General features: G+C 40.6%; 1 protein-coding gene across 1 annotated transcript in view; it reads right to left on the bottom strand.

The window, feature by feature from the left end:
• Positions 1-15,569, bottom strand: part of LOC308064241 (opsin-5-like) — a 54,285-nt gene that overhangs the window by 24,070 nt on the left and 14,646 nt on the right. Inside the window, exons 4-7 of the mRNA XM_080388330.1 lie at positions 12,076-12,195; positions 7,595-7,765; positions 4,037-4,371; positions 739-983 (exon numbers count right to left, since the gene is read on the bottom strand). Of these exons, the coding sequence (XP_080244456.1) occupies positions 739-983; positions 4,037-4,371; positions 7,595-7,765; positions 12,076-12,195 (871 nt within the window). The remainder of the gene's footprint in view (positions 1-738; positions 984-4,036; positions 4,372-7,594; positions 7,766-12,075; positions 12,196-15,569) is intronic.

Genomic DNA, 15,569 nt, shown 5'->3' with positions numbered 1-15,569 from the left:
TATTAATCCACAGTCACATATGTGGTAGGGCATTTGTGGCCTTTATATCAGCCTACACTGTCAGATTAGCATCCATATTTATCTCACTGGTTCGATCACAGAAGTAAGATACTTGTCTGGCATAAGACAGAACGAGAAACATTTTTCCTCCAAGCGTACAATTAATGCTTCCAGGAACTCCACTGGTGGTCAGCACAGATTTTGCCAGAAAGTTGTAAATAGAAAAGCATCCTTTTTATATAGATCTTATTACACTTTGATTAGTTTGTTTGGGGCCGGTTTGGGGATTTTCTTGGGTGTGAGCAGTACCTACAGGGTGATTAAGGAACTATTTTCTCTTCCTGCTAATTCTGTGCCTGAAAGGTGCAGTATTAACACATTAATTATCTAAGGAATTAACACAATTGTCTCCCATTTACTTCACTGACAATGGAGGTCATCAACACCTTCTGGAGGTAGAAAAGGAACAGGAGGACAGGACTGATCCAAAAACTGCTAAGACCAATGGGACTTTTTTCCAACTACACAATGGATCTAAAAGTAAGAATCACCTCCTTGCTTCTCTTTTGGCACCTAGAGTCACTTCACCAATTTTCATGGCAAGAAAGATCCTGAATACGTCATGATTAAAAACAAGAAATAAGATTCAAAGAGCTGTGACTCCCGGTAGATCTTAGTTTGGTACTTTTTGGAACATTGTGTACTTAAAGACGATCTACTTCTCAGAGAAGAAATTACCTTGTTTTCTTTGAAGAGCTCTTCTTCTGCAGTGTCTTCAATCCTCCTGACCGGCAACAGGCAAAATTGCAATCAATGACCTGGTAAATAATTGGGTTGTACATGGCTGCTGACTTTGCAAGCAAAGTTGGTACCACTGAAAACTGGATGGGAACTGAATCCGGCTGTCCAAAGGCTGACCACACCGAGACCACAGCGTAAGGGATCCAGGCAATGAGGAACCCTGCACAGATCAACATTGCCACCTTGTGAGAGGAAAAAAAGAGAGAAAGAGGTTAATCCAGAGGAGTTAGAGACTGGCAGCACAGCCCAGAGCTGGGCAGAATGGAAGGGAATGTGCCACAGGATGGAGAAGAAAAGTGTTAACTCGCTTCAGGTGAATTTACAATATGAACAAAAGCTGTCACGCATTTCTCTTCTCTTTATCTAGTGCCTGGGGTTTTTTCACTGACACAGAGCACTTAATGAGTCTGTTACCACAAACCTTTAAAAATGCTATAAGGTCTGGCTAAATATGAGGAAACTAAATGGTATCTCAGAAAACAACAATACTTTGACATTAAATTTAAATTATTTAAGGAGAAGAGTCCTTTAAAAACATACAGACTCTCTTTTTTAGGATAATACATAACATAGAGCAGTGAAAGTTTTTGAAAATCTTAGCAAGATCTTTGCAATGAAAGCAGATTAAACTGGAAACATTTCCTACAGGGTTTCTTGTGGTTTTTTGTTTTTTTTTTCTTTTTCTTGTTTCTTTGAGGAACTTCTCCCTTCTATAGTGTCTTCCAACCAAACATTCCTCAAATTGTCCAAAAGAAAACCAGTATCTTTTCCATTCCAGAGTGAAATAAGCATGCACTGGGAAAATAAAACCAAAAACAAATTATGAAGCGCAAGTCATCCACATTCTGGCTCTTTTGAAATCATATTCCAAAGTTCCTAAAATCAAAGTCTTTGAAGAAGTTTTCAGGACAGAATTAGGTCCTGATGGTGTGTGGAAGTGGAAGACCCTGAATGTCTGTAGGTGAGTTTGTTTAGGAGTTTGTATCTATAACTACTAATGCTCCTTCTTCTCTTTCACTTAGTGCTAGCCACCAAGGCAGAAACAAAGGAAATCAGGAAAAGAAGAAAATTTTTTTTCAACACCCTGATCTAATGCAGGACTTTTTTCCTCACTTGTAGCCTGTGCTGATGTCCCCACAGAGGTGTCAAAACCCAGTAGGACCAATAAGATGCCACAAGGATGGCCACTGGTAACAGAATGAGAAGAGTTTTGATAAACTAGATCTGTCTTCTGCCTGCACTCAGGAAGAGGATCTATGGCCTATCTTCCACTGGAAACAATGTTAACCATCTGAATCCCCTTCAAGACAAATACAGAAAAAGTAAGCATCAAGTCATTCAACAAGGCATGAGCTGTCAAGTCCCTGGGTATACCCACTCCAGCAGATAAAAAATGACTGTATCTACCTGGGTAAGCCAGATCTGAAACTACTGAGAATTTAACTGAGTATGAGAACGTTAGTACAACGTCTAGGTGTTGGTTTTTTTCTCTTAAACCACAACATGGATTTGTACTCCATCAGAATCTGTAGATGCTTTAAAAAGCAAATTTCTACCAAACATTTAGCTTGCATCCTGGTAAATGAGAAAAGGACTTCCTTACAACATGAAGAAATGTAGCATAAGAATGTTTAGTATAAACACTAAAGAAAAGCTGTTTGGGCCCAAAATCTGTGCTTTATGTATTTCACCTGAACCAGTCTGCATGTGTTCAGTCACAGCCTGATACAGCTTCAAATGACATCATGCAATAACATATCCTGAAGGACATGTGCCATCATACTGCTGGCATTGTCAGACTATTACTGCATCCAGACTGATTCTAGTGCATGTGTACTGATTTGGAATAAATCAGTTAGCAGGATTACAACAAAAAAATCATCAGAACGCCCAAGGTTTTTAGATATTGCATAACATTTCATAGAGCCTTTGGTTCCACATCTTGACAGTAATATTATTTTAAGGGAAACTTCATTCTTTTATGCTTTTTTTTGTTGTCTGTCACTAAAGAATCAGTGCATGTGAGCCAAGGGTCTGAAACACAGCCTGTTTGTTCTAAATTGTGCTGTAAATGGGTTATGATGAAGACTCATTTTCCATACTTATATATATCCCAGAATTATGTTCCCCACTGTAGATCCAAGACAGAAGGGACAATTACTAGTCTTTCGGCTCAGATCACATTGAAGTTTTACATGATTCCTCCAATATGACAAAAATAAATCTGCACCCTCAAAAGTGTCCGTTGTTCTTCAAAGGAAAGGTGCTGAATAACCACAAAACAGTACTGTATTGAAGCATCCCTTTTTTAAAGGCAAGCACGGTTTTGTCAGCTGTATGGGCAGCAATGACCATACAGGTAGCTAGCTGAGATTCTCTGATATGTTTAGACATAATGTCACTTATTGCTGTATATTATATAACTTTCAGCTCAGCTCCCTGAAAATGTAATAAAATTTGATCAGCCAAGCAAAAGATGTTGTTTGTCTCCCTCTTGACATGGCTTATAGAGGCTGGTGAATGTTCTGTGACTAAGGAATCTGGGCTTGATCAGTATAAATTTTTATTTTGAGAGATTTCCTGGCAGAATAACTGGTATCAGCAAGGATCGTGGCTGCCACCATTGTCAAATAGAAAATAGATTCAATCAGAAAGGGAAAACAGGATATGGTCTGAGACGTAAAATTAATTTTATCACAAGTGCATTTTTATCAGCAGCTCATGGCTGAACCTAAATGATAAATTATTTGCATAAAACCAATTGCAATGTCACAGAAGTAACTTTCATTTATATCTTCATTGACAGAGGAATGTAAGCAATCTGCAAGCTTTATTTCCCTGCTACAGTAACCTGCCTTTTACCTGTTTTTCTCTTATAATTCCTATGCACTTCAAATTCTTTAAAATAATTCTTTACAGCTCTTTCTGAAAGCAAAGGGAGCTTTATGATGGGAACAGGGCCACAGGGAGATGATGTGACTTGGGTAAGGTCACACAGGAAGGCTGTGGCAGAGCTTCAGAGCGAATCACGGTGTCAGGGACACGAGTGCCTTAATCACAAAAGGATGTCTCAGCTCCTGTCTTCCCCCATTTTGACAGTAATGGAAGAGAAAGGTAGAAGAACCACCTTCAGAGCATTGTACTATCGCTTAGCACAGCAGAGGGCATGGCTGAAGCTCTCCAAGCCTGCTTTTATAGCCCAACAAAGCAAACTGAGTTAAACCTTCATACCTACCTTGGTCAGCTTCATTTCAAGTATGTGGCTGTTCTGAATCCTGGTATCATAGTGAGCAACCTCTTTGGTGGATGATTTGACTTTTAAAATTATTTTGACATAGGAAAACACAATCACCGCCGTTGGGAACAGGAGGCAAAAGAAAAGAATACTCAGAATGAAAGCTTGTCCAGCCACTGAAGCCTGTGCCAGCCACCAGTCCAGGGTGCAGGAGGTCCCAAACGGCTCAGGGGCATAGCTCCCCACACCAGCAAAAGGCACTGTAGCCCAGAATGTAGCATAGGCCCAGATTATTGCCAGACAGATAAATGCATGATGTCTCTTAAGCCAGGTACCTAGAAGAAAATTCAAGAGTTACAAGTTCAGGTCCATATGGTTTGGGCACAATTGAACACATCATTCTACACATGCAGTCGGAGCTTGTTTGTCCACAACAACTCTGTAGGGCTCATCTCACCTCTTCCCAGGTATCTACGTGACCCCTGAACTAGCCACCCCAGCTCGCATTGTACCTCGTGAAGAGAAATGCACAGTCATATGGAGGGCTCCACTTGACTTCATTTCAGATCCTTACTTTAGGCTGTGATGATTTACACCCTAGAAGAGTCCGTACAAAAGCAGTCCAAATAGCTAGCTCAGTAACAATCACAGGAATCTTGTCTAGTAATGTTGAAAATTGCTTTGTGGTCTGTAAAGCCGTATTCACAGTGTTCAGTCAGGTCAGGCGGAGGTTCAGCCCACATGGATGCATATGTGTTTAATTCAGCCTTTCATTATTCAGCATGAAGGCTCACTAGCTGCAACTGTATGATGTAACTTACACTATTTCCTCTTCCTCCTGTCATAGAATAACTGACTGAAGTTTGATCTCGGGACACTTCTCAACATAAATTGTTCATCCAAGCGACTGGAAGACATGGAGGCTTTACAGAGGAAAAAACATATCCAAGATTTATTTCTACCTTGCCACCCTTTTCCAGTACAGTACATCACCATGTGCACACTGTCAGTAGTACTCTTAATAGGTGTTTTCATGTATCCTTGCCCATTCTGTTTATTAAATCCTAATGACTTGCCTGGAGTCGTGGAGTAGAATATTGCCTCTCTGCTCGTCTGGCACACAACTCTAATTCATCTAAAAAAAGCTTGCTTACAAGCTTTCTGTTGTCATCTGTGTTCAACATGTTGGATTCAGATAGGACTAACGAGTCAGAACCTATGATTTATGCAGAAACTCAGACTGTAGCATGATAACAGCTCCTTCCACTTTGGAAGCTCTAATCTGATTTCACTTCCCATTCACTGACATTGAGGACCTTTCTTCAGGATTTGAGAATGACTTAAACAAACCCAAAGCAAAGAAACAACTTTTATTTCTGTGTGACCAGTGCCCCTTCCTCAGCTGATTTTACATTTCCAGATGACTGGAGGAAAATGAACACTGACTGACAAATGATGTATGTGAGCACAATGGCTGAGAGACAGAAATGTTTGTTGTGTTTGGGTGTGGAAAAACAAAGCAACAATAGAGTGAGTACTAGAAGAACATCATTATGAGATCCAACCAAGTGCACAGAGGGAGCTGGCAGAGGAGCTCACCAAGCCCCTCTCCATCTTTTATCAATCCTGGCAAACAGGAGAGGTCCCAGAAGACAGGAGGTTAGCCACTGTGGCGTCCATCTACAAGAAGGACTGGAAGGAGGATCCAGGGAATTACAGGACTGTCAGCCTGACCTTGGTACCGGGGAAAGTTATGGAACAGCTCATGCTGAGCACCATCATGTGGCACGTATAGGATAACCAGGGAGTCAGGCCCAGCACCATGAGTTTATGACAGGCAGGTCCTGTTTGACCAACCTGATCTCCTCCTATGACAAGGTGACCCTCTTAGTGGATGAGGGAAAGGCTGTGGATGCTGTCTGCCTGGACCTTAGTAAAACCTTTGACACCCTTTCCCACAGCATCTCCTGGAGAAACCAGCTGCTCATGGCTTGGAGGTGTTTAAAAAACACGTAGATGCAGTGCTTAGGGACATGGTTTAGTGATGGACTTGGCAGTGCTGGGTTAAGGGTTGGACCTGATGATCTCAAAGGTCTTTTCCAACCTAAATGATTCTATGATTCTATTCTGTGATTATTTTCACAGCTATTATAAACCATAGCAATCTATTACAAAAAATCAAAAAATGCAAAAAAACCCAAAAAAACACACAGAAACAAACAAACAAAAAAACCCAAACCCCAACAATAAAACAGATGCTGCTTTTGGAGCACAATGACAGTGTAGGTATGTAGTCTGGTGCTCCAGGTTCCTGATTACTGATTTAGGCCTTATATAGAAAATGGTTAAATAACCACCTAGACTGAACATGCTAAAAATGTTTATTGCTTTCCATCACTTTGTATGGACAACCATGATCAGAAAGCCCTTGAGAAAAAAGATTTTGAAGTGTTCTGTCTCTTGAGCTAAGTTGTCATATTACATATCAGATCTTATGGCATGAATGCAGCTGGCCATGAAATATTTACTCCAGCTGACCGGGTCTGTGAAAAATTGTCTATGCTTTGGGTTGCCACTGAATTACTTTGATAAGAATTTTATAGAAAGAACTGAAATCCTGTTTAATGTGAATGATGTATTTAAAACTCAGCTAAGGAGACCTTCCCTGCGCTCACATTTCAGGAAAAAATGTGGACATGCCAGGATCTATGATAGCAGAACTTAGTGCATGCAGTACCACAGCTTTTAATTGATAACACACTCAGCTATTGGACAGACCAGTTTACTTACACTTCCTAGCTGCAAACATTTCTTGTAAGTTAACATTACATGACTGATAGTGTATGTCATTATAATGAAATCTGTTGCATGTCCCTCAAGTCACATGGGCAAGGTGTTCCTTGTATGTAAAGTCACTGTGAGTATTCCTGGTATCCTGGTGGGGAATTAGTCCCTTCCAAGGCAAGAAAAACACCTTTTCTAAACTGTGACAGCATCTTTTAACTGGAAAGAATGAAGCATATAATACATCATATTCGAGAGATATAAAATATTGATGTATATGGTGATAACAGCTTTCATTGCTAAATTCATTTCATCCTCTCAGGTTCCATCTCCATATTAGAGAGATACCACATTATGCCCTACTGCACATCCAAATCTTTTAGAAGTTTTAAATAGCTTGCCACACATCTTAAAGGAATCTAGGCATCTAATAAAGAGTATTTTTGCGTGTTGGTCTAAAAGACCTTGCAGTATGTGCAATATTTGCATCTGTGAATGTTAATAGGCCTTGATAGACACAAAGTAATTATCCATGAGTGATTATTAAAATACATGGTTAAGCAAACAGCAGAGAGGCAACAGTGAAGGTGATATGTCCAGTAATATAAATTTAGCTGGGATTAATTGGATCATGCAGGTAAATTTCTCTCATCTGTGCATTCCCCTCTATATTTAACAAAAGCATTCTGAAGAGCTTGAGTATGATTCCAGTCTAGAAAACTACATCACTTCATATACTTTTTCTATAGTCACTTAATAGATTTTATTTCTTACCATAAGACAAGTGGCAGATTTTTAAGTATCTATCCAGGCTGACAGCTGTCATGGTAATAAGGCTCCCACAGCCAAAGAAGAAACCAGCCCATCCATACCAGCGGCAGCCCATCCATCCAAACACCCAGCGGTGAGAAAAGAAGGAAATAATACTAAAGGGTTTTCCTACAACTTCATAACAAGAAAAGAATGTCAGTTGACTGATAAAATCCATCAGTGATAAAACCACTTTTTTTCAGAAAAGCAAACCCTCCCCTTTGCCCAGAGCTAATACCAGTGACAATGCTCTGCAGTGTGGAGAGGGAGCTTCAGGTGCAACACATGGGATGACTTGCCTGCCCTCCACCCACAGGATTAAGCTGTAGCTAGACCCCATAGCATCTATGCTGTGGTAGGATGAGCCAAGCCTGCGGAATGGCTGGAAACAGGTGCTTTATGCAGACCACATGAACCAGAAGTAAACCCATACTCTGGTACTGTAAAATTTCAGAGTATATGTTAAATCCACATGCAAACACATGCCAAAGCGTAAACAGTATGAGTGACGGGTGAGTCTGGCTTTGAAACAAGACACAGATCCAGTTAGGATACATCCCTATAATCAGTTGAGTGTCTTCAAACACAAGATGAAATTTGCCTTCAAAGAGGAGTTCTGCAAACCTGTCAAGACCCAACAGTAGGATGCATGCTGTGGTGAAGAGTTAGATTGGAAAGGAAGATGGTGCTATGGTCACAGCATGGACTTGAGCTGCAGAAGTGGTTTCAGCTCCTGTCCATACCACACTCTTCCTTGGTGACTATCAGCAAGTCACCTGGCCACAGATACTAAAAAGCTTTAAGCATCCTGAAACAGAAAAGAAATACCTAACTACTTTGGAGACTGTCCTAGCAGCACCTTAGCTCATTCCTCCAGTTGTAAGATTGGGTCATACATTATGGAAAAAGTGAAGTTAAGTTATATTCTGTTCCGTTCTCACCATGAAACAGATTAACATTATTCATATTCTTTGTAAGTATCATGAAATTGAGAAAGTTTGGAAATTGTAATTTTCTAATTAGAAATCTCCACTTCCTGATTTATTTATTTTTTTATCTCAAACTGGACAAACAAAAAAAATCAACTTTAATGGAACAGAAGACTCAACAATTTACAATCTAGGAACATGAGCATGTTTTCCAAATCCTTCACTTCTACTGACCAGACTGAGCTGAAACGCTCCAAGGCATGAACAGTTCAACACCTGAACAACATTAAATATTGAACGTTGCCTTCCTGTGACTGTATTTCCTTCCTGCACAGGAGTTGCCAGAGAACTTTAAGGATCTGAAACCACCCCAGCTGCCCTGGGCTAGTTTCCCTGGTTGAACCATACTGTCTCTAATGTCATGGCAGCCCAGTGAATTGATTTATAAAGAAGGCAAAAATGATCTTGCAAACTGTAATTCTCACAAGGTAACCTATTCATAGAAGTCAAGATTGAAGTCTCTATTTTATTGAAGTAGTCTATAGAAATATATTTTGGATTGTTCCCAAAAAAATATTCAGTTTTCAGATCAAACTGATGTGAAACGTCAGTTTAGCCTGGAGATGAGGAGCCTCAGCAGGGATCATATCACTCTCTACAGCTACCTGAAAGGAGGTTGTAGCCAGATGGGTGTTGGTTTCTTCTCCTAAGGTAGCAAGTGATGGGATGAGAGGAAATGTCCTCAAGTTGTGCCAGGGGGAGGTTTAGATTGGATATTAGGAAAAATGTCTTCACTGAAAGGGTTGTCAAGCACTGGAACAGGCTGCCCAGCGAGGTGGTGGAATCACCATCCCTGGAGGTATTTAAAAAACACATAGGTGTGGTGCTTAGGGACATGGTTTAGTGGTGGACTTGGCAGTGCTGGGTTAACAGTTGGACTTGATGATCTCAAAGGTCTTTTCCAACCTAAATGACTCTGTGATTCTATGAAACCAAACATTCTGTTTTCATTCTTAACAGAAAATTAAAACATTTCTATCAAAACAAAATCTTGCAGAAAATGGCCTTTGTTCCATCTTTTATACCAAAAGAATCATGATTGAAGTCCCTTCAAAATGAGACTAATTTTTAAACAAGGTATTTTGGGATTCTCTTCCTTTAGCCTGAGCTTGTAAGGGAAATCCTGCTTGAGCCTGAAGGTTGTGCTCAGGCTGATGCATTATGTGCTTTTCTCTGAGTAGAATAAATGTACTTTACTTTTTCAAGCAAAAGCTGACCCCAGTGATCATGGTTTCAAGGAAAACATGAAATACAGCAAGGCCTGGGTTATATGCTAAGAGTCAGCAACTTTCCTAATGTAAATCATTGCCAGCTGTAAAGGTCAACAGATTTATTTGCACAAAATCAAATTTCTCTTCAGCCGCACAGGACCGGGAGCCAGGCATCAGTGCAGAATGAGACTGATGCGGTTTTGAGCGAGTGGCTGGTGCCACCCTGTGGAAATCTGCAGGAAGCAGGACCATGGCAGAACCCGTTTCTTGAACAGGGTGCCAAGACAAGTGTGTGAAATACGAAGATTTTGGAAAAAGTCCCATCTTCAGTCCAATCGGTCCAGCAGAAAGAACACATATTTCTTCAGTCAGCATCTTTCATTAACAAAAAAAAAAAAAGAAAGAGAAGGGAGAAAAAGCATCCATTTCTTCAAAAAGATGCCAAGACAATTGTGTGAAATACGAAGATTTTGGAAAAAGTCCCATCTTCAGCCCAATCAGTTCCACAGACAGAACACATATTTCTTTAGTCAACATCTTTCATTAACAACAACAAAAAAAAAAGTTAAAAAAAAAAAAAAAGAAGGGAGAAAAAGCATGCATGGCTGTGCCAATCACAATTATTTTTAATTACAAAACTTAGACACACAGATAGATTGAGGTCCTCATGGAAGACAAGGTGACCAAGTGATATGTTGGTGACAGAGCTTAACAGAGAAACTAGCAGCCCTTGTGCTAAGAGGGGTCCCAAAGAAGATGTAGTTTGCACGCTTGGGAGATACAGCTTATATGGTTAGGATATAGCTGTTTACATTGCAAATACATAGCTACAGAAATTCTCCTGAAGCACTCTGTCTCATTGAAGTGACTCCCATTGGAGTCAGATATGAGCCTTATAAAATAAGACAGACTCAGGAAGTAAAGGAGATGAGAGCATCACTGAAGAGGCAAAACCTGGTCTTTTTTTTGGTGGTGTTTTTTTTTTTTTTTTAATTCTAAATGCTGCAAGATGGAAATAGTGTTTCCGTGGCAGATATGCCAAAGATATTGAGATTTCTTTGTGTGGCAGCAAAGCAGAGATATTTTTACTAATGTCTTTCTTCTGCTGAATTTCTAAGTATCCCCTTCAGAAAAGCATGTTTTCTGATCACCAAGAGGCATCAAAAGTACTGGAAGTTGAGGATGTGAGCAGCATCTTGGCTGTGTGCAGTCAGAACACAATAAGCATCGATTTGGAGGCTGGGAGCCATCATTTTATGTTGTCCAGTGCTATTTTAGGCATTTGGATGAAGGCAAAAGCATTTGGCAGAGACGAGGGCAGGAAAAGGGTGCACTGGAGCTGAGGGCAGGGGCCCCAGAGTATGCAACACATAAGGGACAGATGACTTTGGGAGCATGGGAACATACTATCATTTATATTGCACTGGGGAGATCCCATGGTCAGCTGGGATACATCAGGCCTTTATACCCATTGGATTGTCTGCCATCCAAAATACCCTTTTCTAAAGGACATCCAGTCCTCCCCGTATAGTTGCATGTAGCCATGAGCAGCTGAATGAGACTTGTGTCAAGAGCCAAAAGAATGATCTCCAAAGGCGCTTGACTCTGCAACTCTGTGTAAACCTTTCCAAAACTCCCTCCTCTCACGTCAAGGCATCCAGGCTGTGCGGCTGAAATGAAAATCCCTCTAGTTGGCTGATGTTGCTCTTCCTCTGTAGATTGATACAAATGCTTATTTTCCTGACCCAAAAATAAAAGAGGACAATCACTAGGCAGGAAATTACTAGCTTTGATAGGCTGATGGCCACTGACATGTTCCAATTTTTTCCCCTCATGCCCCTCTCAAGTCATATTTGGCTAAACACGTATTTCTGAGGCACCTGGATCCCTCCTGTTGCACCCTACAGCAAGAAATACAATTTTCTTCAATCTCAATACCGAGCTACTTTGTGGTTATGCACATGGGAGCTGCCTTTGAAGTCCTGCCCAGTGCTGGAGTGAACAGTTTTGCCTGATTGATAAATCCAGCCCTATTTTTTCCTATGTACTTTTCATTTCTTCCCATCAAGTTCTTCAGGCATGTTGTTTTCTATGCTTCTCTATTATTTATATAGAAATAATGGAGCAGAAATATCAGTAGTAAAAGTCATTTGGGGGTCCCATGACATCCAGAGGATTGTCTCTTGCTGCTGCCAAAATGAATGGTGGGATAGTAAAAATGAGTGAAAATAAGACATGAAATTACCTGAAATGCCCAGATCACACACTGCTAAATTAACAGTCATTATCTCAGCAGGTCTCAACTTCTTTTTTCGCTTCGAGGACATAAAAATAACATACCCATTTCCCAGAGTTGAAAGAATCCCTATAAAAATGAAAAAAAGAAAAACAATCAAATTAGAATTCGCCTCAAAAACAGTAATATCCCATCTTCCTTGTGAAATTCACTGATATTTTCAGCTTGAACCTGTGGTCCCAAGGCTAGACATTTTACTCTGAAACATGATCATCTCATTCTCATTATGCAGCTCGTAGAGACATCTACTGCAGACATCTCCCTCCCACCACAAATGCTGTTTTCCCCTCTGCAGAAGGACATTGCCATCCCCACCTGATCCTGCACCACTATCGACTGAATGCACATAATAGAAATCCCATCATTCCTCCCTTCTGATCGGCCCCGTATTTCTCACAAATGTTTATACAGCCACCAGAATGAAAATCATCTGTCTGCAATCACAAGGACCCCAAGCCTCTGACCAACCCTAGTTTTACTAAATATGATAATTAGAGGTTGAGGGATTCATTTTTAATATAAGGTAAATTAAGATGTGAATATCACATCCTAAATTTTATGATAAAAATTATTTCTCTTGTAAGATGGAAAAATTATAAAATATAGCTAATTTTGACTTCCAGCTGGAATTCAGCATGTGAGACAGGATCCCATTTTTCTGGGTATTTTTTCGCATTTTTTTAGGCCATATCACCACTCAAGGACACGCAGGGGCTAACACTGCAAGCGGTCAATCAGCCACGGAGCTAATCACACTGGTACCAAAACTGGCAGGGTTTCCAGTTCCCGCAAAGAACACTGTTTCTTCACTAGCTCACGTTTGAAAGAGTCTGAGTGTTTTGCAGTGGAAGCACAGGACAGCACCCAACACCCCTTGCAGGAAGCAAGAGTCACCCGCAAGGGTGAACACCCCGAAGGGACTGTGGCCCATGGAGGCCTCACACAGGAGTAGAGGAGACAAGAAGAAGGGAGATGCAGAAGAAAAGAGTGAAAAGCAAAGAGTGGAGTACCCCAATGTCCTGCACCGCCATTGCCTCACCAAAGGGACCTGCAATGGCAATGAAGGAGAAGATGCTGGAGTGAAGTTCAGCATGAGAAAGGGGAAGGAAAGGTGTTTTCCTTACTTATTTTATGTCTGTCATCTTTGTTTCTCACTACCCGAATCAGCAATTATATTATTAATTAAATTTATCTCCACTGCTTTTTCTCTTCCTATTTCTTCCCTACCCCACTGCGGGGGCTGTAAGCAACTGGCTGCCCTGGGTGCTTGGCTATCAGCTGAGGCCAGTCCTCCACGCTACTAAAAAAAGTCGTAAATAACCCAACTTTCCTTTGTCCATGAGGCAGCAAGTCCCTCTCTGTGATGCCTTCCCACACGTGGCTTTGATGGTGCAAACTCAGCCGTATTCCATGCCTCAAAAGGACCCCAGCAGCCACCCAGCAAGGTCACCCTCTCCAAATATTGTACCTTAGAGTCTGACATAATTTTCTTCAGTCTTCTTGGAGGCCAGATCTCAGGAATTAAATGGGTCTTTAATTATTTACTATGGCCCATCAATGGAATTATCCCCTTTTAAGGTTGCCATGTCATCACAAAACCAAGAACCCAACTTGAGAACATCCAGGCAGAGAGAAAAATGGTTCGTATATGCTAAAACCAATACTCAAGAAATATGAATAACTGTGGAACCAAAAGTTTACCATGCTGAGGAGAAAAATACTTTGATTTTGAATTTTTCGGTAATAAATGCCACATGTCTAATTGGAAACATTTCTTGTTTTCATACTGACAGTATTGCTTTCTATATTATTTAAAAAAACAAACGGGACAGAAGCTGTCTTATCATCGAATCTTCAGTTTTCTCAGCAAATTTGATTTATCCCTGGTGAATGAAATTTAAAGAATACCCTATTCTTATAGCTCCGAAAATTTAATCTGAGTTATAAGTAGATATAGCTATTAATATTAATTCTTTTCTTCCTTGCAGCTAAATGAATGAATCTATGTAGCTGAGCATTTTTCATATGTCTTGATCCTTTTCTCTCTTAACACCATTTTTCATCTAGTGATATTTAGGACATCTAGAGTGCCAGCATCCAGTTTGAAATACCTTTTGAAAGTGCCTGACATTTTCCTGAACCTTTTTCAGCTGTCTGGTAGTCCAGAGAGATGTCTTCATCAGACAAGGCTCTGAAGCGACTGCTCATTATCAACAGCAACGTTTCACAGAGCCCCAGCCCACTGACCTCCTAATCCTACCGCTGGAAGGGGTCCGGTGGTAATTTAAGTTGCTTTTTATCTATACGTGTATCTGACAATTGCTCATCTGAATTCTTTTTTAACTCCTTGCTGATAGGAACTTTATAATCTCCTTAGATGAGCCATCTAATGCCTCATTTTTCTCACTATTAAAAAGATTTCCCTAACAGCTATCTGAAGTCCTCACTGGTGCAGGCTCCCAGTTGTGGTAGGTGCTGGCAGGCGGTGTCTCTGGGCAGAGCCTTCTGTTGGAAATGGGGAGAAAAGACTCTTCAGCTATAAAATAAAGGCTCTTTTCCAGGAGCAAACAGTTTAGGGCACAACTTTCCATGGCACCGTAACATTATTACATACATACAAAGAAAGAGCCAAGGATGTGATAACTAAAAAAGTGATACCCACAGAGAAAGAGCCAGGCTCAGGTACACAACCTGCAGCGAAAGTTGAAAGTACATAGAAGAAGCAATCTGAACAAATAAGGCTCCTTTTCTCCAATCTGACAGCAGCGTTAAACCATCAGATAAAAAAAGAAAAAAAATAGTTCAGGATTTTGTTTTCAATTAAGCTGTTTCATAACATGCTGAGGAAGTGTGCAGCAACAGTTTGCAAATCAATAGTTACTTGCCACAGGCTTTCAAAGGAGCTGCCAGCCAGCAGGTCTCCGCTCAGTAGTTCATCACCCTATCTGGCCATATAGTAAAACAATCAAGTCAATGATGAAAAAGCTAGCAGGGGAAGTGGCAAAGTAAAAAGAATTGGATTCTTACAATCGTGTGTACTGTTTGATTTTTTTTCCAGACAATTAAAAAAATACACATGGAAATTAATTACTTAGAACAAAAGATCGCACAATCGCAGAGAATTTATCACAGATTGGTCAAAATCCCTGCTTTTTTCTAAGACAAAAATATGTATTTTTATATTTTCAAACTGCAATACTTAGTTGCACAGCCAGCCTGACCCTAAATGCTCTGCCAAGTTTCCTAGTAGGATCCCAGCCGCTTGCTAACTGGGCAACTTCTTCCCCTTTTTGAAATAAATTTTAAATTCACTTGCACCTTACATGCCTCAAGCACAAAAGGATGCCTGACAGCAGTCCTGCCTTCCCAGCTTTCTGCAGCCAGTCCCTCCCTCTGCTATCAGGATGTCCACACAGGGCATCCTCAAGAGGGGCCACCACCTC

Source organism: Falco punctatus, assembly GCF_963210335.1.
Source record: "Falco punctatus genome assembly, chromosome: 5".
In the NCBI taxonomy this organism is placed as follows: Eukaryota; Metazoa; Chordata; class Aves; order Falconiformes; family Falconidae; genus Falco; species Falco punctatus.
The sequence above is the reverse complement of the archived record's forward strand: the minus strand, read 5'-3'. Positions and strand labels throughout refer to the sequence as shown.